The following is a 16,642-nucleotide window of genomic DNA, read 5'->3' on the forward strand; positions in this document are numbered from 1 at the left end:
ACTACTACTACTACTACTACTACTCCTACTACTACTACTACTACTACTACTACTACTACTACTACTACTACTACTAATAATAATAATAATAATAATAATAATAATAATAATAATAATAATAATAATAATAATAATAATAATAATAATAATGATATTGCAAACAGGCGTCGCTGCAAAGCACTACGTGCACTGTGGTCACTTAAAGGAAATCTGTCATCGTCTACTCCCATTAAAGCCAGTCTCAACGCTTACATTGGCTACAATGTTCCCATAATCTTGTTTGATTGTCAGTTATGGTATCCAAGTAAAACAAACCTGAGGCTAATGGAGAAACTGCAAAAAGACGCCACGAAATGGATGTGCTGGTCTGAACCTGATTACAAAAATCGACTCACAGAGACAGAACTGTTACCACTGTCACTCTACGCTGAACTCCAAAGTCTTTTTATTGTACTGCTCTATTATTGATGGAAGGTAAGACATCGAAATTAGCAATTTCATCAATATAGAGGCAAACGAGAGAACAAGACAAAGCACAAACAGCGAGATTGTAAGACAGAAGAACAGACAACATAAAACCGATGAAAACTTTTGGCATAGAGTAGCAATTCTTTTTACATCGTACCAAAATCAGTCAACCTGCAAGAACCAATCGGGAGAAAAGCTAGAATCACGTAAAACCTACTGGAATTTGTTTCACAAACTCTACAATGAACATAACTTATGCACCTGGAGAATTCTCTGTTTTTGTGGAAATTGCAACCCGCATAGCAAACTCATTGTCCACTGAAGATACAAAAGGGGTACTAACAACATCCACGGCATGAAGCCGCAAACCTGACCTACTACTATACCGATGACTACAAACTGATCAGTAACAACTATAATTCGCTCGAACAAGATTTGGATAAACTACATTTCTCGTGCCTAGAAAACGAAATGTTCCTTCACGAAGACAAATGTAGCATACTTTATATCAAGAAAAAAAGAACAAGTTAAAATGTGGGACCATATCGTTGAAACCATGAACAGTCAAAAATATTTAGGTGCCGTAGTCACGAAAAATCACTCATGGACAGCGAACGCAAATAGACGTTTTTCCAAAGCAATGCGAGAACTCTGGAACCTAAAAATAAATTTATCAAGCAAAACGTCAGTCATTAATAAACTAAACGCGTATAATGGCTATCTTGTCGCCATTATATCATACGCGAGCAAGGCATGGCATCCTAACAAAGGAGATCTAGCCTCGCTAGAGAAAATACAGAAAAGTGCAACAAAATGGATCCTTGGAAACTCCACCGAATACAAAAACAGGCTTCTAACTCTGAATTTTCTACCTTTTGCAATGTACATGGAACTCCACAGTCTCTTACTCTACCTACGGCGAATACAACATAAGTGTAAATCAGTTTAAGTACAACATAAATCAAAGATCAAGACCAGGCACACATGAAGTTATTGTTGCAAAAACAAGACTATGTAAAAGCGATGAAAATTTTTGGATAAGAACAGCAATCTTATACAACATTTTAGAACAACGGAGCTAATCAAAAAGAAAAGAAAGGATAACTAATATGTACACGCAATTCCTTAGGAAACAATTTATGGAGAACGACCCCTGTACCTGGAGAGTTTGCTGCTTATGTACGAACTGTAACATCCACACAAAGCTCATCTAACTGACGAAGAGTGTGGACCACCCGTGGATGAATTCCAGAAGCCTTCTCTACTACTACAACTACACACAAAACTGCCAACTTCGCGCTATATGACCACCCCCAACCAATGACGTAACCCTCAAACATATGTGTTACTCTACCTAACTCAAGGGACGAGCTATCCCCTCCACGAAATGTTCCTAGAAAACGAAATGTTCCTTCACGAGGACAAATGTAGCATACTTTATATCAAGAAAAAAGAACAAGTTAAAATGTGGGACCATATCGTTGAAACCATGAACAGTCAAAAAGATTTAGGTGCCGTAGTCAGGAAAAATCACTCATGGACAGCGAACGCAAATAGACGTTTTTCCAAAGCAATGCGAGAACTCTGGAACCTAAAAATAAATTTATCAAACAAAACGTCAGTCATTAATAAACTAAACGCGTATAATGGCTATCTTGTCCCCATTATATCATACGCGAGCAAGGCATGGCATCCTAACAAAGGAGATCTAGCCTCGCTAGAGAAAATACAGAAAAGTGCAACAAAATGGATCCTTGGAAACTCCACCGACTACAAAAACAGGCTTCTAACTCTGAATTTTCTACCTTTTGCAATGTACATGGAACTCCACAGTCTTTTACTCTACCTACGGCGAATACAACATAAATGTAAATCAGTTTAAGTACAACATAAATCAAAGATCAAGACCAGGCACACATGAAGTTATTGTTGCAAAAACAAGACTATATAAAAGCGATGAAAATTTTTGGATAAGAACAGCAATCTTATACAACATTTTAGAACAACGGAGCTAATCAAAAAGAAAAGAAAGGATAACTAATATGTACACGCAATTCCTTAGGAAACAATTTATGGAGAACGACCCCTGTACCTGGAGAGTTTGCTGCTTATGTACGAACTGTAACATCCACACAAAGCTCATCTAACTGACGAAGAGTGTGGACCACCTGTGGATGAATTCCAGAAGCCTTCTCTACTACTACAACTACACACAAAACTGCCAACTTCGCGCTATATGACCACCCCCAACCAATGACGTAACCCTCAAACATATGTGTTACTCTACCTAACTCAAGGGACGAGCTATCCCCTCCACGAAATGTTCCTAGAAAACGAAATGTTCCTTCACGAAGACAAATGTAGCATACTTTATATCAAGAAAAAAGAACAAGTTAAAATGTGGGACCATATCGTTGAAACCATGAACAGTCAAAAAGATTTAGGTGCCGTAGTCACGAAAAATCACTCATGGACAGCGAACGCAAATAGACGTTTTTCCAAAGCAATGCGAGAACTCTGGAACCTAAAAATAAATTTATCAAACAAAACGTCAGTCATTAATAAACTAAACGCGTATAATGGCTATCTTGTCCCCATTATATCATACGCGAGCAAGGCATGGCATCCTAACAAAGGAGATCTAGCCTCGCTAGAGAAAATACAGAAAAGTGCAACAAAATGGATCCTTGGAAACTCCACCGACTACAAAAACAGGCTTCTAACTCTGAATTTTCTACCTTTTGCAATGTACATGGAACTCCACAGTCTTTTACTCTACCTACGGCGAATACAACATAAATGTAAATCAGTTTAAGTACAACATAAATCAAAGATCAAGACCAGGCACACATGAAGTTATTGTTGCAAAAACAAGACTATGTAAAAGCGATGAAAATTTTTGGATAAGAACAGCAATCTTATACAACATTTTAGAACAACGGAGCTAATCAAAAAGAAAAGAAAGGATAACTAATATGTACACGCAATTCCTTAGGAAACAATTTATGGAGAACGACCCCTGTACCTGGAGAGTTTGCTGCTTATGTACGAACTGTAACATCCACACAAAGCTCATCTAACTGACGAAGAGTGTGGACCACCCGTGGATGAATTCCAGAAGCCTTCTCTACTACTACAACTACACACAAAACTGCCAACTTCGCGCTATATGACCACCCCCAACCAATGACGTAACCCTCAAACATATGTGTTACTCTACCTAACTCAAGGGACGAACTATCCCCTCCACGTACATACAGCCCCCCATAAAAAAATAAACTGTGTCGGCATATTTTAAACACCTATTGTTTTATTAGGCCACCCCACACACGTAAACACAGCCCCAAAAAGGAATAATTTGTGTCTGCATCTTTTGAACACCTATTGTTTTATAAGGCAATGGGAGGAGCTGGGCGTTTTTGTCATTTCAATTTTTCCTTGACAAAGAGGAAGAGAGACTCAATTAAATCAAATGTCATAGGCGATTATATCATTTGACGAATAGTAGTTTCAAATTTCAAAACAGATTAAATTTAACAAAGAAAAGTCATCATAGGGTGGGCTTCGGAAAGCTTCGTCAAAATTATTTGCAACCAAAATCTTGCCAGGTATTTGCGTTATAAAAATTTGGTTTAATCTTTTCTGGTATACTAGCGGCTGTTTTTAATGCGACTTCTCACTCGACCCCTTTTGTCGCTCTCAAATAAAAGATAAAAGAGTAAAACCTGGAGGGCATTAAGTGTGCGTTTCAACAAAATTGTTTTGAATAGACAAATTCATAGCGAAAATTGCTGCTCTTTTTCTTTAAGAGTTTGACCACACTGTGACCTCACTCACCACGGCCCCCCAAAATCCTTCGCAACCTAAAAATTTGGACCGCATCATCCAGCCCTCCATCGAACCCCACTCTGGTTCACGCTTGACCCCTGAGACCCCTCTCCTCTAATGCACACCCAGCCCTGGTGCTGGCATCCCTAGGCCTCAGCTGGCTAGCACTGAAACCAACCGCTCGCCCGCCGGTCTGTTGAGAGCAATTAGCCCGACATTAGTTGGTTTGTTTTTCATTTAATTCCCTCTCTCATTGAATATCTTACATATACTGGAAATTATAATTTCAACAACAAAATTTAGTCTACAAATTGGACGCGAGATCGTCATGATTTCCCCGGGCATTTATCGAGTGCAATCGGAGGACAAGCGTTCTGAAACTGCAAAAATGCTCCGATCACTTGAGGATTTGTTTGGTATTAATAATCTTTCCATTCCCCTGCTTCAGGACCAGATGGTCGATGGATTTCATCTGTTTTGCTTGCACCTTGTTGTATTTCAGAGCTGATCATTTTTGCAAAGTATTAAGGATGGAACGGTGGGTCGCGATTTTTCAGATCGGTTACGACATATTTAGTGTCGGCTTTCTGACTACATGGGTGGTTTTTATTGAAGATGTTGTTTTACGTTTCTCTATGACAATCATTTTTTATTGATTCATCTGAAAAGCATCTTAATGCATTCGATATTTTACCAGTCTCCATTTGTTTGTCAAAGGCTGCAGCAGGACCAGTCCTGTCGCTTGCATCCCTAAGCCGCAGCTGGCTACTACTGAAACCAACCGCTCGCCGGTTGATTAGAGCAACTCGCCCGACATTCATCGGTTGTGTTTTTCAGTTAGTTTCTGATCCTATTAAATCTTTTGCCAATACTGGAAATTATGGATGGCCGTGGATCTGCCAAAAACACGTATTCAAAAACAAAAGATTTATCAAGAATTTGGACGCGCAATCAACCTGATGCGCAACATAATATTCGTTTCCTACCTTCTCACATTATTGAACGCATTTGCCAATTTCTAATTGACGACCAGCCAATAAAATTGGATGGAAGACTATGTGCAAAGTGGATTAGCGAAGGGGTAGTTAATGTTTTACAATTTCGGTCAACTTGTCGACATTTCAATCAATTGGTAAAAGGAGCATTTCTCGACTTTTCTCTATTTTTCGATGGACGTTATTTAAAGTACTTCGATGACATGGGAACTCGTAATATAGAACTATTTCTGAAATTAATCAAAACCGATTTTAATTGGCGTTGTAGCTATTTGTTGATCAATGTATTGTCGATAGAGAAAAGATGGGAATTAATTCAGCGTATTTTAAAGATACTACTTATTCGCAAAAGCATCTTCGGTAAAGGTCTTCGAACATTGAAGATTGGAAAATTTGCCGACTTCTCGGCCAGATATGCAGATCTTATCTTACGCTTGGCACCAATTTTGTCACAGGCGACAAATATCTACGTCAAGTTTGAGGCTGATAGTTTCTTGAGAGGTTTTGTGAATTCCAGAATGTCTGATCTAAGCGGCGAATCCATAACTGATTTGAAAAATCTCATACAAGTTAAAGGTTTGAACTTGTATACATCTCAGCTGATGGAACAACAAGGTGCGCGGTTGGCGATGGAGGAAACCAGAGAGATATTCAAAAATGTCGAGGATTTTTCATATAGCGATAGTGCTAATTTTATGCCGTGGAGACCAATTTTACCATGCCAGTTTAAAAAACTGGCAGCCAGCCGAGTTAATGGAAACGAATTAGAGGATATTTGTAACCGGACAAAAACGCCTCAGTTTCCTCATTTGGAGAAATTAGAAATGACGGTTTTGCATTATGAAAATAGCAATAGCAGTACTGTACCTTTCTTCACTCACTTTACAGCACTGTCGTATTTGGATCTATTTACAGTGTCTAATCTTGATGAATCAATAATGATAATTCTCCCTAATTCGTGCAGAACTCTGAAAATTCTGCTGAGTCTATTGAAACGTTTTCAAAATTGCCATTCCATTGAAAACCTCTGCTTGAAGCATGAAGATTACGCAGAACCTCAATTGAACGAGTGGATTGAAGGAAAATAACTGTTTTCTATATGCTCAGATCTGCAGAATGCTCTGGCGTAATAAAATTGTTTTAATTGATAGTAATTAGCCTAATTGATACAAATACTGGCTACAAGCCATTTGTGTTGACCATCGCAACGCATGAACTGAGCCATTTTTATTTACTCTCAAAGTTAGTCCTGCTTGTCTTTTGTCTAGTATGCAATTTGTCGTACTCCCAACTTTTCGTCTGATCGTTTTTTAAGCTCACGTTTTTTTTTAAAGTTGACTTTCGAAACACAACGAAGCCCAAAATGGTGGTTTTTATTTTTGAGTTTCTGATGAATGAATCTTTAATCATCGCTCACAGTTCCTAGAAGTGCTCTGATAGAATAATTTTTGTGTCTTTGCTGTGTATGTAGTTGTAATTCCGAATTTAACAAAAATAATGGCATATTGCCATTTTTTCCACGTTTTTAATTTTTTTTCACTTTTAATTTATGGTGGTTCACAAATTTATTTGGGCCACTCTATTTGTGGTCAGTAAAACTTTTTTCAAACTTGTGCGTATGTTAGCGTGGAGATTGTTGAAAAACAAAAATTTTTGAGACAATAGCTTACAGATTTTCACATCTTTTTGTTCTCTTTGACTCTGTTTGTCTCCTTTATGTCCAGCCATTTTTCTGCACGTTGTGTTTTGTAAAGTTTGGCAAAAAGTTAATTTTTGCTATAAGTTTCGCATTGTCTTGTTTTTTTTAAATATAAATGTTATTCCTTTTCTTGAATCCAAGTGGTCGGTAAAACTTTTTTGAGCGTGCCTCCTGAGTAGATTCTGACATTACAATTTTGATTTTTAAAACAGTAACCCTGGGAACCTTTAGCGAATCTTTTTTTGTTAAATTCACGTTTCTTATACCAATTTTGATGTGTACCCTGTCTCATCTTTTTTCTTAGATTTCACTCAAGATTTCTGTTAGATTTAAATTTTTGTTCTTTCGCTCTTGCATTTTGAGACGACACATTAGTTTTCAATACCTAAACAGCAAAGTATTGTTTTTCTCCAAAATGTTTGGAAATTTTTGCCTGCGTCGCTGGTAATGTTTATTTGCAATGCTGATCAGATCAATGGGTTTCATTGTGTTCTTTGGTTTGTGTTTCAAGACCTGTTCTGCTATGTCTCTAACTTCTACGTTCTCTTTGTTGCAGTCATTTGATTCGTCTGCTTTTTGTCGACTTAATTGTAGATAGTCAGAGCGACTTTCTTACTGGTAATACCGATTTGCTGCCGAGTTTTTTTCGACGTCATTTGTTTCTTTTGTTATGAGTTTTTATGTCAATCGTTTGATTGTTTTTTCGATCATTCATGACTTAATTCTCTTAAAGTTTTGACTTCTTATGAAATCTTTATTGAGAACGGACGTTTCAAAAATTATATATTACAAAATACATAATAGCTAAATTATAAACATAAGTCAATTAGATATCTCATCTGGACTCTAATAGGGCAATTAGAAGCAATTAAAAAGTGGATTGAACTTTAGAAAGTTTGTTTTTTCTGCATCTTGAAATCAGCAAAACTGCCGATTTTGAGTTACCATTTCTTCCAGAAACAAAGAAACATTGTTTGTAGCAGGCAAGGAGTTCTATGTTAAGAGTAAATTAGTTCACCGCTGCCTGGAATTGCTGGAATTATCAAAGCTACAAGTGCCGCGTTTCTGCACTCACGTCAGCTTAATCATGGAAACCATGAACACAATCACAATGCTTCAAGTGCGAAGCCGGCCACTCGAAAAGTAGAGATCAAAGTTCTGATTGAAAATTGGACGCCCGCAGCAGCCGTAGGTTCTGCAGTATTACTGGGTACCGCCGTTCATTCGACGCAGTATGCGTTGACGTCGAAACCTTGTTTGATTTAGCGTTTAAGAATATGCACACAAGGTCATTTCATGAACCGGTTTTTTGATGTAACCGTGATTTTACAATTTGACAGTGGAAAAGATGATTAGCAGCGATTCTCAATTTTCGGTGATCTGTATATGCTATCAGTTTTTGGAGGTTCTAAATTTTGGCTTGTGGATGGACTATTCAAATTATTATCTTGATACTTGATCCAAACTATCACCCTTCATGTGTATATCCTCGATAATGCTCCTTGGTTTGTGTTCTATCCTTCCAAACAAGACGGATCAATCCAGTCGATTACTTGATGCTTTAGAGACTATTGCTCCAGATTGTTAGCCCGATAAGGTTTTTCTTGTGTTTGAATTAATACCTTCCAGATTCAATTCAGTTGTCGGGATGCTATTTCCATTTAACGCAAAAATTTTGTTCTGAAATTTAGAGAACTTTAATCGAAAAAGTTAGTGCCAGAAAACCATGAAGCGCCCCTGGCTCTTAAATTGATTTTTTGCTCTTGCTTTTGAAAAACAAGAGGAAATGGAAAAATCCTTTGAAGTTGTCGAGGAAATATCTAATGTGGCAAATCAAGAGCATTTTGATAGTTTCGTTATTGAAAATTATTTTTGATTGGGCGTCTTCACTGAGTTACGTCTAAGCCTGATATACTGACTCATTAGGGTAGTCCTTTGATCTTTAGCTTTGCTAATTGATCATTTGGACGCCGAAACAGATAAAAGGATTTTGGTGTCAAAACGATTTGGGGTTGAAAAATTGCTGTTTTAATTGACCGAGGGGTGAATAAATACGGCGAAAAGAAGTTGAACTGTCTTAACAGTTTCTATTTTGCGGTCAAATTGTATGGTTTAAATTGTATTAAATCATTGCTGTTTGCAGTGAGCAATGTGGCGTTTTTTGATTAGTTTTTAATAACGAGACACACATTGGGTAGTGTAGCTTGATGAACTTAGTATTTTTGAATGAACCTGGTTTTTACGCATTATCATGAAATTTCTATGGACGAGAAAGTTTTTTTTCATCAACTTAACTATTATTTGAATGCAAAGAAAACAGTTCTGCTCAAGGTAGTGGTATGAAACTAAAGATATTTGTGTGGGTAACTTGGGGAACGCGCGAGCGAGAGAACGACATGTTCTTGGAGAAAATTGCAATTCCAGTCCTTCAACGTCAATCAAATTTAGAGGTGTTAACCGTCGACTCTGACGCCCGAACAACACCGATGTACATTTGTTTTCGTTGAAAGTCGTTGAACTGGATTAGTTCAGCGGCATAATCACTAGAAAAATGCTTGTGTAGCGGTAGTGAGTTTCCATTTATATTAACGGTTAGTTGTTATATTCTTTGACTTATGACCAAAGTCGCTGCTGTCTAGAACAACCAGCCCAAATCTATACAACAGTAGAGAAGTTCTGGTCTGATACTAGTTCATATTGTGAAAACTTTCAAAGAGAGAACCCTGATGGTAGCTTGGATCAACTAGGTCGTGGTTTACACACGAAGTTAATTTGTTTTTAAGATTTTTTTCTGGCAATAATTGCAATTATCGGGAAAAGGTCGAACTGAGAAATTTGAAATGTCAAGAAAAATGCATTTTATTTTACCATGATAATTAGTCCACGTTTGTTACTTAAAACTCGAAAGTCACCTGTACTTTAATACAAAACATTTATTTTGCAAGCTTACATCGTGCCATGTTCCTAGAGGCTGGAGTCTAATAGCGGCGTAATGTATACATTAGGCAGATCTGTTGCCCCATGAACTAAATGTTTTCATATTCTTTTGTGAACAATTAAATGTGCGTTTTTGCTTTAATAGATTTTGTGGGCAACCTAATAAGAGGCGGAATCGGGTATATGAGTTGATATGGTTAAATGGATATGGTTGATATGGATAACAATGGTTTTAAAAATAATGTTCCTTGCAAAGTACTGCTCTTTGCTATTCACTTTTATGCTAATGTTGAAATTTAATGCATTTAATTGAGTGGCGGATGAATCAGCAGTCTCATTTAGCGCATAGCGGCGATAGAATCTATAGCCCCTGATGTTGAGCGATACATGTAATGTCCGTTTTTCTCTACCTTGTTTTATTAAATGAAGTTAGTTTTTGATAATAAAGCAACTGAAAAAGTGTACACCTGTGATCTAATTTTATGAAGGAGTGAGCAAGAGTTCGCTCGTGGTATTGAAAAGTACAGACCAATTTTGGAGTCGTATATTAGCCTGAAGATGTTCAGATTCAAGGAAGTGTTTATTGTTTTGAGAAGAAGTCTCAGTAAAGAGTTGATCAGTTTTGTTGATTACCTGGACGACGAATGCGAGTGGCAAATACGAGAGATAACTCGTTGGGACAAGACAAAGCTCTGTTTCGTTCGGCGAAAAATTGCTCTGAAAGCTTGGCACTTTACTATTACCGGAGAAACAAATCTTTAAACTACTGATTACAGCGCATTCTAATGTTCACTTGATTAGTTCCCGACACCAACCGAGATGTATATAGTTTCTTGTAATTGAATTGTACAGCTCAATTCCCCCTTCAATGTTGCAATACTTTAATGAAAATTCAAATATTTACTTAAAATTTTTTTCTGTTGTGTTCAGCAAGCTGCAAAAATTATGAGCCAGAGACCCTACCAACTAAAGTGGACTATTTGGTTCATTTTACCACTTTAATTTTACAAAAATCTATTTAAATAAATGCAAAAGGGCCTTGCCGTTACATGACAATTTAACTGATTCCATTTTACATAATGTCATTTTACCCATCCTTCCATTTAACCCAAAGCCAACTTACCCAATCCCAAAGTAACCAATTTTGAGAATTACCCAATGTCTTTGATCTGATTGTATTTAATGCTCTTTTCAACTTCAAAGCAAAGTGCAAATACACCGCATAAATAAAACGGCTCTGCCATAGTTCAAAGCGAATGGCTTCAAGCATGCATTATAGTAAGTCCCATAAAGTTGCAACGCAAGCGAAAGTTCGAAAAGCTCGGGGCATGCAAATGGGCAGTGTTTTGCTAGATATCTGCATATTTTAAATTTGAACTTTGACCTTTGAAACGTTCGATAGCGTTGCAACTTTATGGGACTGACTATAATAAATGCGAGACAAGAGATTAAATTGCATCAAAAGTTTCATGTCCTAAAAGGCGGCTTTAAGGTCAAAGATACTTTTTTGTCAAAGCGGCTTTTCGTTCATTTGAGTTTTAAAATGCGCGCAATGCAATATTTAAAAACAAAATTAACGCAACTTTCAGCAAAAGTTCGTCTAGCGGCTTGTTCCTTCAGTCTGACCAGCATACGCGGTAGTTCAATTCCCATCGAAGAAAATTTTTTCGCGGAAATGGCAAAGAATTAAAGCAAAAAGTCAAACTGGGCAAAAAAGTTGGGAAAATAGGAACAAATACTTTTATGCGTATAATTTTTGTCAAACTTTTGTTCAGAATGATGCCTGAATAAGATTTATTTAATACATTTTAGTGTATGTGGTTTTTGCGTCCTGTTTGAATTGAGTACAATCGATTAACTTGTTTCTTGTGAATTGTTGACTGGTACCTAAATAATAGCATGAGTGTTTAAACTAAGGACACTTGTTTACTTAATACCGTGTAATTTTTTGACGGGTAAGGAATTTTTCAGATTATACTTATTATTGGATACTTAGGGTAATTTGGCATTGGGTAAAATGACATTGGGTAAATGACATTGGGTAAAATGGCATTGAGTAAAATGGCAGGTTGGGCAAAATGGCATTGGATAAAATGGCATTGGGTAAATTGTCCTGACACCGGGCCTTGCATCGTGGGAAAAAGCGACAAAGGAACAATTATACTAATTGATAATTTTGTTATTATACAACGTCTTTCTTTTGTTGTTGCGAAAAATTAACGCATGATTTATTAGAGTTGGGCGCTGGCTCGTTGTGAAAACTAGTGTGATTTTTAAGACTCGTGTTGTAAAGCAATGATCTGACAGTCACGTCTGCTGTGTACCTCAACAGAATAATAGAGAACATTGCTCACTTACTTCGAGGTTATGTATTTTTTTGCGTGATTTGTTTGCCTTCGAAGAAGTGATTATTTCCTGTAATTTCTGACACAATAATTCGACATTTTCGCAGCCATAAATTGTGAAGTTGGCGATTCTGATGGTCGCGTGTTGACTTATAGTTTAGTTATTGTCGAGTTCACTCATAGTTCAGTGATCAAGGAACCAACACCTGTCAAGATTCACAAACAAATAAGGGCGTCATGAAAATCTGTTTTCTGGCGGCATGCGATCGGCTAGCAAATGCTTCCGTTGTACTTCTTAATTAATTTCCCACCGACAACCACTTTTGACTGAAAGATTCTCCTTTATCAATGATTGATCGGGTTCTTGCTAAGTTCTATTCTGATAATTATCTACCAAGACTTCTACTTGGGTCAAGAATTGTGCTTAGATTTAGTTATGGTGTTTCTAGCGCGTTTGATTTGCGTCTGTAAATTTTGACGTGATTTTTGCTGTTTTTTTTCCAGAAAGAGCTCAAATCAGCTTGACTTGCTATGTTTAATTGCTCTCGAACGAAGTTTGAAGCAATTATTGTCAACGTGTTTGTCTTTTTTATGCAAAGTTTTTGCTTTACCGATTTGATTTTTCGAGTGACTTTTGTGCCCTTGACGTTTTGCGTGAGATAAATTTCTCTCATTCAAAAGCGCCAGCAGCTGAACTCAAGTGGCGGCAGGTCACTACTAAAAGTCAAATGAAAAGTGCGCCGAAATGATAGTCATTTTTTTCACTTTTAATTTTGTTAGTAATGGTATATAATAATCTCTAATGATATCATTTAAAGACCCCTTAGCAATTTTAGTTACCCCTCCCCCGCCCCGGGACTGAAGCAGGCTGCTTTAAATGTTCTTTTCTTTTCAATGTAACATCTGAAATTCTCAGAAGTTCTGATCAATTCAGTATCTTAGAATTTCGTCTACCGAATGACGTAATTTTTTGTCTATACTAATAGTACTCTTCATACTCTTTTTATCAGATGAAAGACCCACCTTGACCGAATTCGCAGTTTATGCAATTATGACCAAAAATGCGAGATTTAGTTTTGAGAAATGAAATCTGAAGTCCGAAGTTTCTAAGACGTCCTCAAAGGTTCCTACTAGTCTCTAAGTATGCGATTAATGGAAACGCCGAGGAGACATAACTTTATTGTGTGAAGATCAATTCTAGTGGTATTAATATGCCATCATTATATTAATAGAAAAATTAGATGGTCGAACAGATGACATTTTCAGTTTTTTGAATTCTCAAGTAAATATTGAGGTTTCCATCTTTCAAGATATTTTGATTAGCTAAAAGAATTAGGCACTTGTGAAAATCGAAAATTTTTTTATTAGATCTCAAATTATCGGAATCAATTTGGGTTGAGGAATGGCTCAGAAGCAGTAAAAGACATTCAGAAATTTTAAAACGTCAGGTACAAACATTGGATAAAAGGTTTTTCATAAGTTGTGACAGAAACAAGGAGACTCGAAAGTGTGCGTTCGCACCTAATGTTCCGACCCCGCTTAACCAGGTTTTTTGTACTTAATTGTCTGCCAAATAAAGAAAAGATAGAAAAATTCGTATTTTGCTCGAAATTAATGGGTCTATCCATTTAAAAACCGCTTTGAGCTCACAACTATACAAATTAAATAATAACTCATTAGATGATCGATGGTGCTTACCATTAAGGAGATTGAGAGACAGGACAAACAACAAAATCAAAGAAAAACAAGCATTACTTACGACGAAAACTCAATGTCTTTAAAACTCAAAATAGCATCAGATAAGAACTACTCTAAACCAATTGATTTCAATTTAACCAGAAAAGGCATGGGACTTGTCTTTTTCGAGAAAAATTAACAAGTAGACAAAAAACAAAGTTCCTACTAGTCTCTAAATATTGGATTCATGGAAATGCCGGGTAGACATAACTTTATTGTCTGAAGATTAACTCTAGTGGTATTGATGTGCGATGATTATAAAGCCCTGGAAAAACTGGATGGTCGAAGAAGACATTTTCAGTTTTTTGATTTCTCAGGGAAATATTGAGGTTTCAAGCTTTGAAGAAGAAATTTGAAGAGATTGCTTTGAGATTATTTGAGAGAAGCTTTGAAGAAGATTGGCTAAATGAATTAGTCACTTATAAAAATGGAAAAATATTTATATCTCAAATTAGGGCAATCAATTTGGGTTGAAGAATGGCTCAGAAGCAGTAAAAAATATTCAAGAATTTTAAAAGGTCAGGTGCAAACATTGGGTAAAATGTTTTTCTTAAGTTGTGACAGAAACAAGGAGACTCTTAAATGTTAGTTCGCATCTAATTTTCCGACCCCGCTTAACCACGTCTTTTTACTACTTAATTGTCTGCCAAATAGAGAAGAGTTAGAAAAATTCTAAAGGTTCGTATTTTTAGAAATTAATGGGTCTATTCATTTAAAAACCGCTTTGAGCTCAAAACTATACAAATTAAATAATGACTCATTAGATGGCCGATGGTGCTTACCATTAAGGAGAGTGAGAGACAGGACAAACAACAAAATCAAAGAAAAACAAGCGTTTTTATCGAAAAAAAATTAATGAAAAACCCAAATTAGAATCATATAAGAACTTATCTAAACCAATTGATTTCAATATAACCAGCAAAGATATGGGACTTGTCTTTTTTGAGAATAATTAATAAGTAGACAAAAACAAAGGTCCTACTAGTATCTAAATATGGGATTCATGGAAATGCCGAGTAGACATAACATTATTGTGTGAAGATCAATTCTAGTGGTATTAATGTGCCCTCATTATAAAAGCCATGGAAAAACTGGATGCTCGAAGAAAAGACATTTTCAGTTCTTTGATTTTTCAAGGACATTTTGAGGTTTCAAGCTTTCAAGAAGATACTTTGATTGGCTAAAGGAATTAGGCTTTTGGAAAATTGGAATATGTTTTTATTAGATCTCAAATTAATGCAATAAATTTGGGTTGAAGAATGGCTCAGAAGCAGTAAAAGATAACCATGAATTTTAAAACGTCGGGTCCAAACATTGGATAATGTTTTTCAGAAGCTGTGACAGAAACAAGGAAACTCAAAGATGTGCGTTCGCACCTAAAATTCCGACCCCGCTTAACCAAGCTTTTTACCTAATTGTCTGCCAAATGAAGAATAGGTAGGAAAGTTCCAAAAATTTGTATTTCGTTCGAAATTAAGTGGTCTATCCATATAAAATACCTTTTAAGCTCATTACTGTTCAAAGAAATAATAACTCATTAGATGGACGATGGTGCTTACCATTAAGGAAAGTAAGAGACAGACAAACAACAAAAAGAAAAACAAGCATTACTTAAGACGAAAACTCAATGTCTTCAAAACTCAAACTAGCATCAGATAAGAACTAATCTAAACCAATTGATTTCAATATAACCAGAAAAGATATGGGACTTGTCTTTTTTGAGAATAATAAGTAGACAAAAACAAAGGTCCTACTAGTATCTAAATATGGGATTCATGGAAATGCCGAGTAGACATAACTTTATTTTCTGAAGATTAACTCTAGTGGTATTGATGTGCGTTGATTATAAAGCCCTGGAAAAACTGGATGGTCGAAGAAGACATTATCAATTTTTTGATTTCTCAGGGAAATATTGAGGTTTCAAGCTTTGAAGAAGATATTTGAAGAGATTGCTTTGAGATTATTTGAGAAGCTTTGAAGAAGATTGGCTGAATGAATTAGTCACTTATAAAAATGGAAAAAATATTTATTAGATCTCAAATTATCCCAATCAATTTGGGTTGAAGAATGGCTCAGAAGCAGTAAAAGATCTTCAAGAATTTTAAAACGTCAGGTACAGACATTGGGTAAAATGTTTTTCATAAGTTGTGACGGAAACAAGGAGACTCTTAAATGTTAGTTCGCATCTAATTTTCCGACCCCGCTTAACCACGTCTTTTTACTTAATTGTCTGCCAAATAAAGAAGAGATAGAAAAATTCCAAAGGTTCGTATTTTTAGAAATTAATGGGTCTATCCATCTAAAAACCGCTTTGAGCTCACAACTATACAAATAAATAATGACTCATTAGATGGCCGATGGTGCTTACCATTAAGGAGAGTGAGAGATAGGACAAACATCAAAATCAAAGAAAAACAAGCATTTTTTTCGAAAAAAATTAATGAAAAACTCAAAACAATATCATATAAGAACTTATCTAAACCAATTGATTTCAATATAACCAGAAAAGATATGGGACTTGTCTTTTTTGGGAATAATTAATAATTAGACAAAAGCAAAGTTCCTACTAGTATCTAAATATGGGATTCATGGAAATGCCGAGTAGACATAACTTTATTGTCTGAAGATTAACT

The 16,642-nt window shown here is 36.1% G+C and overlaps 2 protein-coding genes across 3 annotated transcripts in view; both read left to right on the plus strand.

The window, feature by feature from the left end:
- Positions 1-16,642, plus strand: part of LOC142335302 (putative protein-lysine deacylase ABHD14B) — a 568,842-nt gene that overhangs the window by 267,461 nt on the left and 284,739 nt on the right. The window lies entirely within an intron of this gene.
- On the plus strand, positions 4,803-10,837 carry LOC142335246 (uncharacterized). The gene is made up of 3 exons (XM_075383667.1): positions 4,803-6,368; positions 9,319-9,478; positions 10,416-10,837. Exons 1-3 carry the CDS (start codon positions 5,177-5,179, stop codon positions 10,687-10,689), a joined length of 1,626 nt encoding a protein of 541 aa, XP_075239782.1. The 5' UTR covers positions 4,803-5,176; the 3' UTR covers positions 10,690-10,837.

The sequence above is a fragment of the Convolutriloba macropyga genome, chromosome 1, assembly GCF_964194025.1.
Source record: "Convolutriloba macropyga chromosome 1, txConMacr16.3, whole genome shotgun sequence".
In the NCBI taxonomy this organism is placed as follows: Eukaryota; Metazoa; Xenacoelomorpha; order Acoela; family Convolutidae; genus Convolutriloba; species Convolutriloba macropyga.

Excerpts from the sequence above, each read along its gene's own strand:
- LOC142335246 (XM_075383667.1), top strand. The coding sequence starts at position 5,177 with ATGGATGGCCGTGGATCTGCCAAAAACACGTATTCAAAAACAAAAGAT. Across the intron at positions 6,369-9,318 it reads TCAATTGAACGAGTGGATTG|AAGGTAGTGGTATGAAACTA; the intron begins AAGGAAAATAAC and ends ACAGTTCTGCTC. Across the intron at positions 9,479-10,415 it reads GACGCCCGAACAACACCGAT|GAGTGAGCAAGAGTTCGCTC; the intron begins GTACATTTGTTT and ends AATTTTATGAAG.